General features: G+C 41.2%; 1 protein-coding gene across 1 annotated transcript in view; it reads right to left on the bottom strand.

Moving 5' to 3' along the window:
* Positions 1–17,278, bottom strand: part of NRXN3 (neurexin 3) — a 1,738,078-nt gene that overhangs the window by 1,116,805 nt on the left and 603,995 nt on the right. The window contains 1 exon segment of the mRNA XM_070378549.1: positions 4,055–4,258. Coding sequence (XP_070234650.1) covers positions 4,055–4,258 — 204 coding nt within the window.

Consider the following 17,278-nt stretch of genomic DNA (forward strand, 5'->3'; position numbering starts at 1 on the left):
TTCTGTGCAGCTGAGGCTGTCGTCTCTGTCAAGGATCTGATCTAGGCAGAGGTGCTGGGTCGGGCTCGTCTTTCTGGGTTCATCCACATGGTCCCATGAACTGAATGGTGTCTTTAAGTCAACATGAGGACTTGGAGCTTTCAAGACAGCAAACAGCTGGGTATGTTCAGTTGAGAAGTAGAGAATGATTTTGTTACCTTACTTGAAACACATACTTGGGAAGAAAAATCTACCCCAGGCCCTTGTTCATAGGGTCTGAGAGAGTGGTCTTGCTAGTGAGGATGTACTTTTTAATGAGAAACGAATCAGAAGAACTGTCCTGGCAAGGCAATCTCCTTTAGAGCTCCAGTAACAGCTGAAGTTCTCTCTCTGCCTGAGCCTTGGCATGTATTTGAGGGATATGGATGTGTGTGTATGATGTTCATTCTTTTTTGTGTGTGTGTGTGTGTGTTGTTTGTTTCATTTTAGTTAAAAGGAGAAATGTTATTTTCTATATTGATGAGCTTTGGTTTGAGCAAGGAAGAGATGAACGTTCCTAGGAGCTGTGGGTCTTCAATGATGGATACAGTCGACAGGAGTACTTTCTCTGCCTGAGTAACAGAGAACCCATGATGACTGAGTAGTTCAGAAACATGGGTAGTCACACCACTGTGACCTACTTTCTCTGCTTCCAAAGAGAGAGCGCATCTGGAGACCCTGAATGCAATTAACCAAGCTGCAAGACACTGCCTACAAGCCTCTGTCACTGAGGAAGGGTGGCCTGCATCTTGCTGAGGGTTCTACAGGCCCGTGAACGAGGCTGCACCAACCTGATGGACTTGTTGGCTCCACTCACACCAGCACTACGGCAAAAGATGCCTTCTGCGCATGTGTAAAAGGTGACCGTCATGAAAGCAGCCAGAGTCGTTAAGTCCGTCACATCACTGATCCACAGGATTGATCTTTGGAGGTAATGGATAACCCAGGATGATCCAGTAGTTTAGAAACATGGGTAGTCCCACCTCTGAGACCTACTTTCTTTGTTTCGTGTCTATCAAGCAATCATAAAAACAGGTAACTGATTTATCTCACAAACTTACTGTGGGATTAAAATAAGGGTTTTTTTTTTTAATATTTAAAAATACTATAATATTAAAATTGTGATTATAGCTTTTAATAGTAAGAGATCAAAATATGATTGGTCAATAGTCAACCTCACAGCTTTAAAAACATGCTATGCTTAGCTGGACACTGTCCATGCCTGCTATCGCCACAGCTGCCATCTTCAGGAAGAAAGAGCCTTGGAAAAGCCTAGTCTCCTTGACGTTTAGAAGACATACTACAGCAGAAAAATACAGACATGTATATCATGGGCTTATATGTGTGAACAATTTGAAATAAACAGGAGTATCATTAGCGCCTGTGTTAGAAAAGAGACATTACTTAAATGGAGGGAGGGATCATCTAAAATTAGTGATGGGGATTTTGTACATAAATGAACACGCTGCTTGGAGATGTTTACTACTATAATCAAAAAAGGGTACGATGAATTCATGACTGGGAGAAAGAAAGCATTTATGAAGGGGTACACCCTGGGCAGGGAGGGCAACAGAACCTTCAAACAAAGCATGAGTATGGAGTGTGTACATACATTTCAAGGAATTTAAGTTCAGTTTCCAGTTATGGTTGAAAGAAAGCTATGTAATTGAAACCAGTAATTGTGGTGAACCATACCCTTCAGAGAAAAGTCACCATTGTTTCTAAAGAAGCACGGAGCTCTTCAGGGTAGACTCGCTCTGTTTTGCCTATGATGCCTCGGTCTAGAAGGAGGTACATTGATCACATGCAGAAAGGAGCCAGGAGGCTAGAGCAGAGTCTTTTAAAAATTCACATTGCCCGGATTTTCATGAGAGTTTAAAATGGAAAAATAATGCTTCTAGGAATACATCTGGAATCTATGACTCTGTGTGTGTGTGTGTGTGTGTGTGTGTGAAAGGGAGAGAGAGAGAAACTGTTCATCTTTCTGAATCATCCCCTTTTATCTCCCTCCACTTCCATTTTTCCTTTTAAGATGTGAGACCTGTCACAGTTGGCCTTCTAATCTTACAAAACAAAATCTAAAATGGAAAAAAAAAAGTTATCTGCTTAAAGCCAATGTGCATTTCCCTAGAACCCCAAAGGGCTGAGTATTTCTTATGTCTCTGGCTCTCTCTTACCTTAAAATAGATGGTTAAAATGGACAATAAATCCTCTTTTCTGGGAGCTAAGTAGGAGGTCATATTTGTTTTCATCTGGGTTCGGGGAGGGGTTGTTCTTGGTTTTAATCTTTTCTGCTGTTTTTCAGAGAAGCTGACAGCCGGCTCCTGGTGGTTGGTTTCAGGTATGCAGTCCGGTTGGGTGGTTTCAGGTGGGGAGCACGGTGCAGGGAGGGGAAGGGGGAGGGGACAGGGGGATGCCAGCCCCTGTAGGCTGCTCAGTACACTCTGTTCGCAAGGCTGTTTGCTATGCGGGCCGCAGGCTTTGGGCCTTTGAAGGGTTGAATACCATCTTTTGATTTACCATGGCTGATGGTGGGGAGGACTGGAAACTCAAGAACACTCACAAAGATCCAGCAAAAGAAAAAAAAAAAATAACCAAACACACACGTACACAAAAGAAAAACCAAGAGACGCACTGACAACAGAAATCCAATGTGGTTGGAAAAGAAAAAGGGCATAGTATTGTAAAAGCTGCAAACTGGAAAAAAAAGGAGACACAACTAAACAAGCCACTGCTCAAAACAGTCTTCTGTGTCCTAGAGCATTTGAGGATTGTAGTACAGGCACTTTTCAAGTGTAACCAGTTGACCTGACAGCAGATTAGAGTGGTATGGATTTCCCACCTTCCCAGCAGGCCATCTAGGATTCTGGACCATGTTGTATCTGCTACATGTGTCCACCACGTCATCCCCACACCTCTGACAAGCCATCCTACTGACATCTTTGGGAAGGAGCTGTGTATCTAAACATATTCTACATCCTCAAACCAATCATAGGCTTAGAAAGTTTGAACTCAGCTGTGACAACACAGGCATTGACTTTCTATTGAGTAGAATCAACAGAAACACAGATTGCTTTTTTTTTTTTTTCTTGCAAAAACCAAGAGGTCCCCACTTTCCAAAGTGTATTGATTAGAATTCAGTCAAAGTCAGTAGCCCAAAAGAATGTGAGGCCATAAAAAGAGGAATTTCCAAAGTATTACTATAAGTAATTACAGTAGAAGAAGAGGTCCTTTCTCAATAAAGTTACAATTTGAAATCGCCAATTTTTCAACATGAAGGAAAACTGGATATGTATTATATGAGAACAGAGTAACTGTTAGCAGTGTGACTTAATGATCTTTATAAAAAGGGCTGCTGAATGAAGGTAGGAATGTCAGGAAGGAAGAAGGAGATACGTATCAGGAGACACACTGTCCTTCAATGTGTCAGACTCTAAACTCAGAGAATTTTCCCGCAGTGGGATCACGGAAACAATGAGCCTGGTCCTCCCTACTAGGAGAAAGTATAAGCAGATAGTAGTGTTGTCAAGGCCACTAGAATTTCCCATGCGATTGGTCCTTGTGGAGCTTCAAACTGCATTCCCCATCCCACTTATGTGGCTCTGTTCCCTCCAATACCACCCTCCCATTTTGCTTCTATCTCCTGCCCTGGCCCTGCTCTCTAACTTTGACTGTTTTGAGTGGTGACCGAGGAGTTGGACTTAATGAGAATGGGATTGATCAAAAGATGGACCAAAGTAGCGTGTTTCACACAAAGCTAAACGATTCCAAAAAACCAAGAAAGGAAACTTAGAAAACGAATCTTCTAGTAAAGAAATACCACCACTGTCAGAAACCAGAAATTGACATCAAAAACCTCATGCAGAAACAAGGAGAAGGTGTTTGTTGCTGTTGGGTTTTATCCTCAGTCTATTAAACAAGAGGTGAGCAGCTAACTTTCAAGAAACAAACGAAGAATTCAATCAAACCAATGAAAATCGGAAAAGAAAGGGAAGACAAGCCCAAACGGAGTGGCAGAGGGTACTTCATACGATACCTAAGTTAACCATGAGCTTGACACGCCCCCCATCGAGCTCCAAACGCAGGGTGTCGGCAGAGTCCCTGGAGGTGGTGGCCACCAGCAGCCCGTAAGCTCGCTGGGACATGAAGCGGAAGGACACATCTTCTGCCTCGGTGTGCATGACCATGGGCATGATGATCTTCATGTACATGCTGCCGTCGTAGCTCAGGATGGACGCCTCTGCAGAGAAGAAAGGAAGAGATGGTTAGGAGGAAGCATTTCAGCATTTGCCTTCACTTCCAGGGTAAGCAGGATAGTATGGAGATGCACCAACTTTGTAGACAGGTAGCTTGTGTTTGGGAGCTTCCCTGGTAGGTCAGTTGGTAAAGAATCCACCTGCATTGCAGGAGACCCCAGTTCAATCCCTGGGTTGGGAAGATCTCCTGGAGAAGGAAATGGCAACCCACTCCAGTATCCTTGCCTGGAAAATCCCATGGACAGAGGAGCCTGGCAGGCTGCAGTCCATAGGTCACAAAGAGGTGGGCACGACTGAGGAACTAACATGGGCTTGCATTTGCTCAATCTCCATTGCCACTTTTAGGCTAGATGCAGGCCCCTTAAATGCTGAGGGTCTATTTCCTCTTTTGCAAAGGACATCTGGTAGCCTTGGTCCCTGCTCTACCATGCTCACCGACTCGCCAATGGCATCAAATGAAGTAATGGATGTGAAGTCATTCTGCAGAAGTGAAAATATCCTCACAGATGGTAGTAATTGTAATTCTGGGCTTCCCTGGTGGCCCAGATGGTAAAGCATCTGCCCATAATGTGGGAGACCCGGGTTCGATCCCTGGGTTGGGGAGATCCCCTGAAGAAGGAAATGGCAACATACTCCAGTACTCTTGCCTGGAAAATCCTATGGACAGAGGAGCCTGGCAGGGCTACAGTCCATGGGGTCGCAAAGAGTCAGACACGACTGAGCGACTTCACTTTCTTTCTTACACTGTAGATACGACAAAGCCAAAGACACTAAACAAAGCCTGAGTCCTGTGAGCACTTCATGAAGAACCTGAGAGTAGGCGCAGTTTATAAGCACCGTAGCAAATACATACATACTTGCCAAGTGCTGCTGGGAAGAGAACAGCAGCATAGCCAGGCCTCAGAGCATCCCTAGTGGCCAGGCCTTGTGAGAGTCTGCTTGGCCCATTCAAAGAAGACTGATAAGAGCCAGGGCTAGAACAACAAAAGCTAAGGACAGCTTTGAAAACCAGCCATTTTATTTTTATTCCAGTAGTACCTTTATAAGAAAAGGAGCAGCTCACCTTTTTGCCAATCCAAACAACACTTTGGTTATGAGCCCTCCAGCCCCTCCAATATGTTAGCTCACTTAATGCCACAAGGTGGGTCTATTATTCCTACTTTCAAACAGAAAACCACAGCTCATGGTGGGGGATGGGTATTATCATCCCAAAGTCACATAGTCTGGATTTTAATCCAGTATATCCAATAGCAAGTCCAGGGCCTGTTCTGTAGCATCAAGTCATTTAAAATGTGAATTTGTTGAATCATTCATTGAGCAAATATGTTTACAGAACACAGGACAAGAGCATCACTCACTTTCCCATGAAGCCAGTCATCACTGAGCTCCGTTCCTGGCATTGAAGCAGTCCTTATTAAATATTTGCTGTTGCTAAATATTTGCTGCTGCTGCTGCTGCTAAGTCGCTTCAGTCATGTCCAACTCTGTGTGACCCCACAGATGGCAGCCCACCAGGCTCCGCCATCCCTGGGATTCTCCAGGCAAGAACACTGGAGTGGGTTGCCATTTCCTTCTCCAATGCATGAAAGTGAAAGTGAAGTCAATCAGTAAGTGTCCGACTCTTCATGACCCCATGGACTGCAGCCTACCAGGCTCCTCTGTCCATGGGATTTTCCAGGGGAGAGTACTGGAGCGGGTTGCCAATATTTGCTACTTTCCTATATACACTGTCCCCTTGAGAAGGAACTGGTAACCCACTCCAGTATTCTTGCCTGGAAAAATCCCATGAGCAGAGGAGTTTGGCAGCCTACAGTCCTCGGGGTCGCAAAAGAGTCAGACACGACTGAGCACATGTGCACTATGGAGGGTACAAAAGGCGAAGCAAACAAGATCCCTGTCTTGAAGGCAGAAACAGTGCACACAAATAACCGAACTAGAATTTAAAAATGGCTAAATGGCGCAGCAAAGGTGCATCAGTAAAGCCAGGCACATTCAGAAGACAGAGGCTACAGCACGCAGGTGAGTGGAGTACATGGGGTAGTCTGAAACTGGTCTTGGTAGATGGGTGGAGTTTTTAATGAAAAGTGATGCCATCAGATTTGATAGGTAGACAAAACAGTGTCTCCATATATAAAAAAGAAAGAAATAGGGGAATGCTCAGATAATAGCAAACTTCACCAGAAGCATCAAGCATATTTTGAGAATAGTTACACAAAGGTGCTTTGACATTACAATGAAATCAACAGATTCGGGTAGATACTGAGAAGTAAATGAATGATTAACAAAGAGATAAACATCTTCTGTCTTCCTGTATAAAAGGAACAGGAACAGATTGGAGAGACGAGGCAGACCACATGGAAGGTTCTCAAAATAGTCTGTGTCATCATCATACCCCCAACCTTACTTTCACAACACACAAGGTGCATGAAAAACAGTATAAATACACCTGTCATCCCTGGGAATCGACCATCACCCAGTAAAATCCGTGACATGCTAATAGCTGTATATTGCAATTTGCAAACTCTAAGGGTCACAAATAAAGGTGGGACAGTAACAGACACCATCAAACTGAAAACATATTTTGAAGATCTGCTCTTAGATGCGAAGGATAATCTAAATTTAACACACACTCTAGACGCAAAAGAAACTTCTATCTCCTGAAAGAGCAGAATCAAAAGATCAATAATGATTACTAAAATTTACTGAGCACTTAAACCATTTACTTGCGCTTTCTAAGACTTTACATGCATTAAGATTCATTCAATCCTCACAAGCACATCATGAAGAAGACACTATTATTATAGTTTACAGATACCAGGTCGCACATCTAACAAACGGCAAAGCTAGAAGTTAAATGCAGGCAGTCTGATCCTCATAGCTGTATACTTGATGATTCTGCCACATTTCGAGAGTTATACCAGAATCACACCCATGTTTCTTAGCACCCAAAGTACATCTATAATGCTTCATGGCAGAGTGTGGTATGCTTGTGTATTTGTGCATATATGTACATGTGTGCACAGACACATAAATGCCATTATTCAAAGTTGTATTTTATGACCATATAGAATTACATAAACAGAAATTTCTGTTTGTTTTTAAAGAAGTTCACTGAAACCTAGTTTATTTTGTTATCACACAGTGCAGCATGTGGAATCTTAATTCCCCACCAGAGATCAAACCCGTGCCCCCTGTGGCGGAACTGCAGAGCCTTAAGCCCTGGACTGCCAGGGAAGTCCAATGATACAAATTTCTAAATGATATCTTGTTATACATTACTATGCACAATGCTCTGCGTGGCTTTATGATTATGCTGCTGCTGCTAAGTCACTTCAGTCATGTCCAACTCTGTGTGACCCCATAGACGGCAGCCCACCAGGCTCCCCCGTTCCTGGGATTCTCCAGGCAAGACCACTGGAGTGGGTTGCCATTTCCTTCTCCAATGCATCAAAGTGAAAAGGGAAAGTGAAGTTGCTCAGTCGTGCGTGCTTCTTCACGACACCACAGATTGCAGCCCACCAGGCTCCTCCACCCATGGGATCCTCCAGGCAAGAGTACTGGAGTGGGGTGCCATTGCCTTGAACACCATTAATTACTACTATGACTTTCTACTATAAATACCTACACTCAAGCACACTCCTTTTCAAGAGATGCGAAGGCATTTGGTGGGCCATGAAATGGTTGTTTGGATGCATTCAACTTAAGTAATTCCAAAATTAATGGCCAACTTGATCCCTCTAGATATATGCAGTGAGAGAATATGCATCTTTATGTCAATATTGGTAGTGTCAGAGAATAAACATAAGGTGAGTGTGTAGTTAAGCATCCAGTGGTACAAAATGAAGTATGGATCTCAGCGCATACCTTTGCGTGTATCTTGGTGAGTGTGTTCTATTAGTAACATAGTATTTTTCAGGGGAAGGTGATGAAGCAGAAAATTTAATATAGAAATCAGCTGAAAATAAATTTGCTTCAGAATTCATATTAACTTGCTCAAAATATTTCAAATAAAAGGGGTACATGAATGGAATACTAATTTGAGGGAAAATGAGTCTAAAGAAAGAACGCTATTTGATCTAAAGTCTATCAGCTTACTGAGTATTGAAAGACTTCATCATGAAATGCTGAGATAACAATACTTATACAGTTCTATTTTTTTCCTCTTTTCTGCTTTTATAACTTCCCTTTGTTTTAAGTGAATATTTAACATATTATGTTAATTTCTTTGACGATTCTTAACTATATAATTGGGCTTCCCAGTTGGCTCAGTGGTAAAGATTCTGTCTACCAATTCAGGAGATGTGGGTTTGATCCCTGGGTCAGGAAGATCTCCTGGAGAAGGAAATGTCAACCCACTCCAGTATGCTGGTCTGGGAAACCCAATGAACAGAAGAGCCGGGTGGGCTACAGTCTATGGGGTTGCAAAAGAGTTAGACTTGACTTAGTGTCAGACTTAACTAAGTCAGATTTAGCAGCAACAATTATATAATTAACTAATTAAAAGCTTCTTTCCTAGTGGTTGGTCTAGGGCTTACAACATAAATCTTAGTTTATGAGAATCTACTTCCCATTTATATGAACTTAATTCCAGAAAGACATAGAAATTTTACTCTTACATGCTCTCATCTATTCCTCCCTTCTGTGTTATTATTGTTATTCATGTGATGTCTATATGTGTTTCAAACTCAAAAATACATTGTTATACTTATTGCTTTATAAAAACTTCTGTCTTTTTACGAAGTGAAGCAATGAGTTCTCAGATATATTTATAGAGATTTTTAAAGTTAAGCTTATTTACCATCTCTGTCTCTCTTTCTTCTTGTGGATTCAGATGACACCATCTGGTGTCATTCCCTTTCTCCAGTATAGCTTCATTCATTTTTGTTTTATTGTCAAATATATTACAATTCTATATGTGATAGACCCAATAACACAATGTTATAGATTATTTTATGTAACTGCCTTTTAAATCAGTTAAAAGAAGAAAGAAAAAGATATGCTTAATTATACTTTTCATCACTACCAACACAGTTACCTTTATTGGAACTCTGTGTTTTGTTTTTTTTTTTTTCCATGAAGATTCAAATTACTGTCTGCTGCCACTTTCTTTCAGTTTATAGAACTTCTTTTAGTACCTCTTATATGGCAAGTATACTAGCAATGAAGTCTCTGTTTTTTGTTTACCTGGATACTTCTTTATTTCACTTTCACTTTGGAAAGACAGACTTTTTTTTTTTGACTATAGAATTCTTGGTTGTTGATATATGTCTTTCAGCACTTTTAATGTCAACTCACTGTCTTTGGGCTCCATTGCTTCTGAACAGACAACAGCTGTCATTCTTACTGTGATCCCTTGTATATGATGACTTGCTGTTTCATGATTTTCTTTTTGGGTTTCAACATTTCTATCATCATGAGTATGGATGTGAATGAATTTCTTTGCATTGATCCTATTTGAAGCTCACTAATGTATAAATAAAAAGAAAGTAGGGAAAACCACTAGACTATTAAGGTATGACCTAAATCAAATCCCTTATGATTATACAGTGGAAGTGAGAAATAGATTTAAGGGAATAGATCTGATAGATAGAGTGCCTGATGAACTATGGACGGAGGTTCATGACATTGTACAGGAGACAGGGATCAAGAGCATCCCCAAGAAAAAGAAATGCAAAAAAGCAAAATGGCTGTCTGGGGAGGCCTTACAAATAGCTGTGAAAAGAAGAGAAGTGAAAAGCAAAGGAGAAAAGGAAAGATACTCCCATTTGAAAGTAGAGTTCCAAAGAATAGCAAGGAGGGATAAGAAAACCTTCCTCAGTGATCAATGCAAAGAAATAGAGGAAAACAACAAAATAGGAAAGACTAGAGATCTCTTCAAAAAAATTAGAGATACCAAGGAAACATTTCATGAAAAGATGGGCTCGATAAAGGTCAGAATTGGTATGGACCTAACAGAAGCAGAAGATATTAAGAAGAGGTGGCAAGAATACACAGAAGAACTATACAAAAAAGATCTTCATGACCCAGATAATCATGATGGTGTGATCACTCACCTAGAGCCAGACATCCTGAAATGTAAAGTCAAGTGGGCCTTAGAAAGCATCACTACAAACAAAACTAGTGGAGGTGATGGAATCACAGTTGAGCTATTTCAAATCCTGAAAGATGATGCTGTGAAAGTACTACACTCAATATGCCAGCAAATGTGGAAAACTCAGCAGTGCCCACAGGAAAAGGTCAGTTTTCATTTCAATCCCAAAGAAAGGCAATGCCAAAGAATGCTCAAAATACCACACAATTGCACTCATCTCACAAGCTAGTAAAGTAATGCTCAAAATTCTCCAAGCCAAACTTCAGCAATACATGAACCATGAACTTCCAGATTTTCAAGCTGATTTTAGAAAAGGCAGAAGAACCAGAGATCAAATTGCTGACATCCACTGGATCATCAAAAAAGCAAGAGAGTTCCAGAAAAACATCTATTTCTGCTTTATTGACTATACCAAAGCCTTGGACTGTGTGGATCACAATCAACTGTGGAAAATTCTGAAAGAGATGGGAATACCAGACCACCTGACCTGCCTCTTGAGAAACCTATATGCAGGTCAGAAAGCAACAGTTAGAACTGGACACGGAACAACAGACTGGTTCGAAATAGGAAAAGGAGTACATCAAGGCTGTATATTATCTCCCTGCTTATTTAACTTATATGCAGAGTACATCATGAGAAACCCTGGGCTGGATGAAGCACAAGCTGGAATCAAGATTGCCAGGAGAAATATCAATAACCTCAGATATGCAGATGACACCACCCTTATGGCAGAAAGAGGAACTAAAAAGCCTCTTGATGAAAGTGAAAGTGGAGAGTGAAAAAGTTGGCTTAAAGCTCAACATTCAGAAAACTAAAATCGTGCCTCTGGTCTCATCACTTCATGGCAAATAGATTGGGAAATAGTGGAAACAGTGTCAGATTTTATTTCTTTGGGCTTCAAAACCACTGCAGATGGTGACTTCAGCCACGAAATTAAAAGACACTTACTCCTTGGAAGGAAAGTTATGACCAAACTAGGCAGCATATTAAAAAGCAAAGACATTACTTTGCCAACAAAGGTCTGTCTAATCAAGGCTATGGTTTTTCCAGTGGTCATGTATGGATGTGAGTGTTGGACTGTGAAGAAGGCTGAGTGCCAAAGAATTGATGCTTTTCAACTGTGGCGCTAGAGAAGACTCTTGAGAGTCCCTTGGACTGCAAGGAGATCCAACCAATCCATCCTAAAGGAGATAAGTTCTGGGTGTTCATTGGAAGGACTGGTGTTGAAGCTGAAACTCCAAATACTTTGGCCACCTCATGTGAAGAGCTGACTCAATGGAAAAGACTCTGATGCTGGGAAGGATTGGCGGCAGGAGAAGGGGACGACAAAGGATGAGATGGTTGGATGGCATCACTGACTCAATGGACGTGAGTTTGGGTAAACTCCGGAGTTGGTGATGGACAGGCAAGCCTGGTGGGCTGCGGATCATGGGGTCGCAAAGAGTTGGACATGACTGAGAGACTGAACTGAACTGAATGTGTAAATTAATGTTTTTCCTCAAATTTGGGAAATTTTCAATCATCAATCCTCTAGATATCTTTTCTGTCTTATCTCCCTCTCACTTTTCCATGACTGCCATCATAGATATGTTGGTACACTTAATGATGTCCCATATTTATCTGATGCTCTTTTTCTTCAATTATTTTTCTTTCCTCTATTTAGACTTTATAATCTCTATTGAGTTATCTTCAACTTTGCAGATTCTTTAGTTAAGTTTGCTAACTCAAACTTACTGTTGAGCCCCTTAGTGAATTTTTCATTTGGATTACTGTACTTCTAGATAGTTAGAAAATACATGTAGATAGGGAGGGAGGGAGAGAAACAATCTCGAAACGAGGGAAATTTTGGAGTTGGAAAATATATAAATAAATACACATATAATTTTAATCTCTGTATTAACATTATCTATTTAATAAATCACTGTCATCTTAAATCTTGCACAGGCTCCCTTAATTCCCCAAATTCCCCTTGAACATATTTATAATAGCTTTGGTGTAGTTTGTCTGCTAAGCACAACATCTGAGCGGTTTCTATTGCCTGTATGTATCCCTGTATATGGCTCACACTTTCCCTTTCCTTTGTATGTTTCACGATTTTCTGTTGAAAACTGGACATTTTACATCACAGACTGTAGCCAGTGTGGACACTACTGCCCCCTCCTTGACTACCACCAGGGTTACTTCCTTCTCTTCGTCCATTAGTTTGTTTGTTCAATGACATGTGTGTGTTAGTTGCTCAGCCCCCACGCACTGCAGCCCTCCAGGCTCCTCTGTCCGTGGGATTTTCTGGGCAAGAATACTGGAGTGGGTTGCTATTTCCATTTCCAGGGAAATCTTCCCAACCCAGGGACTGAACCCAGGTCTCCTGCATTGCAGGAAGATTCTCTACCATCTGAGCCACTGGCTAAACTAATTCTGTGACATATTTTCTCAGCGGTGTGAAGGTTCTGATGTCCTTGTTCAGATATTTTTTTTTCCCCTTTTTTATTTTTTAGCCTGTCTTCCTAGGTGTTTTTCTTGGGTCAGTGTAAGTCACTTACTGCTCAACTATTATACCTAAGCCCCCCTGGTCAGTTTTTTTTTTTTATCCATTGTCTGTCAGATTTGTGTGACTTGGAGGCTGATTTCACAGTTCAGGAAGTTTAAGACTTTGTCTCATGTTCAGCCCAGGACTAGCACTTGGAAGCTGCCCCTCCTGTCAGTCTTGGGAACATGCACATTCCTCCGGCTAACCCCACCAAGGATAAATGTGGTTTTACCTTTAAGCCTAGTTCCCAAAGATTTTCCCCTGATGATAAACGTAGCTTATCATTCAGCCAGTTGAGAAGCTGTACTTAAGCCCCTTGAGCCAGTAGGCTCTTCCCCTTACTGATGGAGGTATATGTACTTTAGGAATACTTTCAAGTCCTTCCCATCTCCTCCTCTAATTAATCTGAGTGTTGCAAATATGCATAACCATCTAGACCCTCATGGCTTTCTCCGCCTCTGATTCTTTTCACTAAACGTCTGGGTGGTCTGCCTTTTCACTCATTGCTACTAGTGTCATAAATCTATCTGTCCTTTCAGAATTGCTAGTGACCAAGATCACCACTATTTTCAAAAGTCCTTTACCCATGAACTTTTCTAAGCCTTGTTCTAAAGAGTCAGGTGAATAACATAATCAATACACATCTCAGTGTTAAATGCACTATATCTGATTTTCTTAGGTGCCATCATGCTATTTTTGAACTTTAGAGTTAGTTCTTTATATTAAGAACAAAATTTTGGTTTGAGATTTAGGTAATCTCTTTGTTGAAGTACCCTGTTTTTCTATTTCAGAGATTGAATTATCTTGTCTGTCCTCCATATCTCTTAGTTTTTTTTATGATGGATTTAATCTCTTTGACTTTTCATCAGCACTCACTGTGATGATCTGAGGCTTTTCCTTCTGTCAATACATCAATATTTAGCCATGTATCCTCTGCCCTCATGTTGTTACTAATTATTTCAATTAAGTTATGTGATCACATTTGGCTCTCAGATATGCCACATACAATCCCCTTTTCCATTCACTCTGTTTTGTACATTTTCTTCAAATTCTTAAGCTGTTGTTTGTTACCCATTCATGTCTGACTCTTCATGACCCCGTGGACTGCAGCACACCAAGCTTCACTCTCCCTCACCATCTCCCAAAGTTTGCCCAAGTTCATGTCCATTGCATCGGTGATGCCATAGAGCTATCTCATCCTCTGATACCCTCCTCTCCTTCTTCCCTCAATCTTTCCCAGCATCAGGGACTTTTCCAATGAGTTGGCTGTTTGCATCAGATGGCCAAAATATTTCAGTTTCAGCTTCAGCATCAGCCCTTACAACTGAGCATTCAGGGTTGATTTCCCACAAGATTGACTGGTTTGATCTCCTTGCCATCCAAGGGACTCTCAGGAGTCTTCTCCAGTACTACACATCAAAGGCATTTCAATTTTTAGGCACTCCACCTTCTTTACGGTCCAGCTCTCATAACTGTACATATAGCCTTGATTATACAGACCTTTGTCAGCAGAGTAATGTCTCTGCTTTTCAACACACTGTCTAGGTTTATCATAGCTTTCCTGCCAAGAAGCAAATGCCTTCTGATTTCATGGCTGCAGTCACCACCCACAGTGGTTTTGGAGCCCAAGAAAAGGACATCTGTCACTACTTCCACATTTCCCCTCTCTGTTTGCCATGAAGTAGTGGGGCCAGATGCCATGATCTTACTTTTTTTAATATTTAGTTTTAAGCCAGCCCTTTCACTCTCCTCCTTCACCCTCCTCAAGAGGCTCTTTAGTTCCTCTTCGCTTTCTGCCTTTAGAGTGGTAGCACCCACATATATGAGGTTGTTGCTGTTTCTCCCACCTGTCTTGATTCCAGCTTGTAACTCATCCAGCCTGGCATTTCTCACCATGTGCTCAGCATATAGATTAAACAAACAGGGTGAAAGCAGACAGCCCTGTCATACTTCTTTCTCAATCTTGAACCAATCAGTTGTTCCATACAAGGTTCTAACTGTTGCTTCTTGACCCACATACAGGTTTCTCAGGAAACAGGTAAGATGGTCTGGTATTCCCATCTCTTTAAGAGTTTTCCAGTTTATTAAGATTCATATAGTCAAAGGCTTTGGCGTAGTCAATGAAACAGAGGTAGATGTTTTTCCTGGAATTTCCTAGCTTTCTCTGTGATCCAGATAATGTTGGCACTTTGATCTCTGGTTCATCTTCTTTTTCTAAACCCAGCTTGGACATCTGGAAGTTCTTGGTTCGCATAATACTGAAACCTAGCATGCAAGACTTTAAGCATGACCTTACTAGCATGGGAGATGAATTCTTACAGGATTAATTAAGTTGTCTGACAATATTCTGCAGTGCAAATGAGCTACAGAGTATACAGCCTGTGAGAAATTTTTCTGCCCATGGGTTTGTTTTCTTCTAGATCAAATTCCTTCAGTTTTCTAAGCTATATCTATGTTTAAAAATCATATTTGCTGCTGTTTTGTATTTGCACTGTCTTATCATTGTCTTTCTTGCTCACACTCAGGTGGCTCTGTCCAGAGTTTCTGGTTGTTCAGAGATAGTTTCAGTAACTTAGTGCTTCTCAAAATCAAATACAATTTAATGGCTTCATAATTTTAGTTCTATGTACTTTTTTTTTCCCCTGTAGGTTGAGAGATGGCAATGTGGAAGGAAGTGGATGGGAGAAATGGAAGGCTCAGTCAAGACTGTGTGTAACCATCATTTAGCTTGCAGGGCTGTGTGTCATTTCTGAGGTTAATGTCCTGTACCACCTACTTGAAGAGCACCTCCCAAGGCCGTGGTGGTGGGTGGTTGGGGGATGACACATTTCGACTTCTGATCCCTTTAGCCCTGGTGACTTCTCTCTTGATCCTCAGTCCTACTTTCTGTTTCGGCTACATGCATTTGCCTCCCACAGCCATTCCCATTATTCTTTAAAGGCAGGACCAGATAAGAACATCTGCTCAGTCTACTTCCTTCCCCCTAAAGGCATTTTAGAAAGACATCTCAACTATTTTATTTTTTATGATCTAAACAGTACTACACCTGAGGGCCATAAGCGGGGTTTGCAGCCTTATCATGGTTGACCATTTCTCTTGACTTGGCTTCAGAATCATTTCTCTTGCTCCTATTGTTTGAGATCTATGACACGGAGTTGAGCTTCTTTCGTTACTTGGAGCTAAGGATGATTTGGCTAGTATACTCATTCCTGTTTAACTTGAAAGAGGGAGTTTATGGCAGGCAGCTTTCCCCTACCATCCTCCTAGAGCTTTTTCAAAATCAAATCATTACATCTAACACCAAAGAAATGATATGAAATAATCGAAGCAGCATTCTTTAGTATTATTATAGTATATATTGTTTTGATGTGATGAGGTCTTAAGAGGCAAAGTGAAGACTATAGGGAAAATAAACTGTAGGAAGTGAATGGTACAGAAGACCTTCTTGCTTACACATACTAGGAAGTGACACCACTTACATTTCCTATAGTCTTAAAGGAGAAAGCCAGACCGGTAGGCACAGATAGGGAAGAGATAAAACAAAAGTACTAGACAATACAATTGATGTGAGGCCACAGACAGATACAAGGGGCCCCTTGACATCAATACAGTCCTATAAATAATTAGCAAAATGTGCTTTCATGCAGTCGACTTCCCAGGTCTCACTTTGCACTTAGCATATCAAGCAGACTTCCTAGTACTACCCAGTGGCCCTTAAGCTGTCTACTGTAGAAAGAAAGTATGTTCATGGTCAGCCTTGTAAGCAAAGCACCAATAAACCATCACCTTCCCCACCAGGTTCTCTTTTCATACCTTCAAGACCTCCTCCTGCTCACTCCTGCAGCGAATGGCATCATACACTCCCCAAGTATGTTTTATTCTAACAAAGCTTCCAAAATACACAGATTGCTTCCTCTCTAACCAAACTGGGCCAATCTTAAAAAGTGTGCAAATGTATGCGGGAATGCCTGCCAGGTTCTAATTCTGTATTTTGCAGCAGCAGGAGCAACACAAATCTCTAGCTCTGAGCAGACCCAACAATAGCCAATAGTTCCAGGGAACCATAACTGTTACGAGGTGATCTCCTCCCTCTGGTGGACAAGGCTGAGAAGAACTAAGTTTTCACATTCTCGACATCATGCTGCCATTATAGATAGTCCAATGGCCTTCCCATCCCCAAACAATTAAAGCACCCTAAAGCCATGACAGAAAATGTGATGGAGGTTTTCTACTTTAAGAAAAGCAAGCAGGTATATCTACATATTTTAGTATTCAAAAATAAAAAAAAAGAAATCCTGGTTTGTAGGATGCATAATTTCAAGAAAATGTTCCTTTGCTCAGAGAATTCATGTAGCTTTATCTTGAAATTTCCCACTGAATTCAAAAT

The sequence above is a fragment of the Bos mutus genome, chromosome 10, assembly GCF_027580195.1.
Source record: "Bos mutus isolate GX-2022 chromosome 10, NWIPB_WYAK_1.1, whole genome shotgun sequence".
In the NCBI taxonomy this organism is placed as follows: Eukaryota; Metazoa; Chordata; class Mammalia; order Artiodactyla; family Bovidae; genus Bos; species Bos mutus.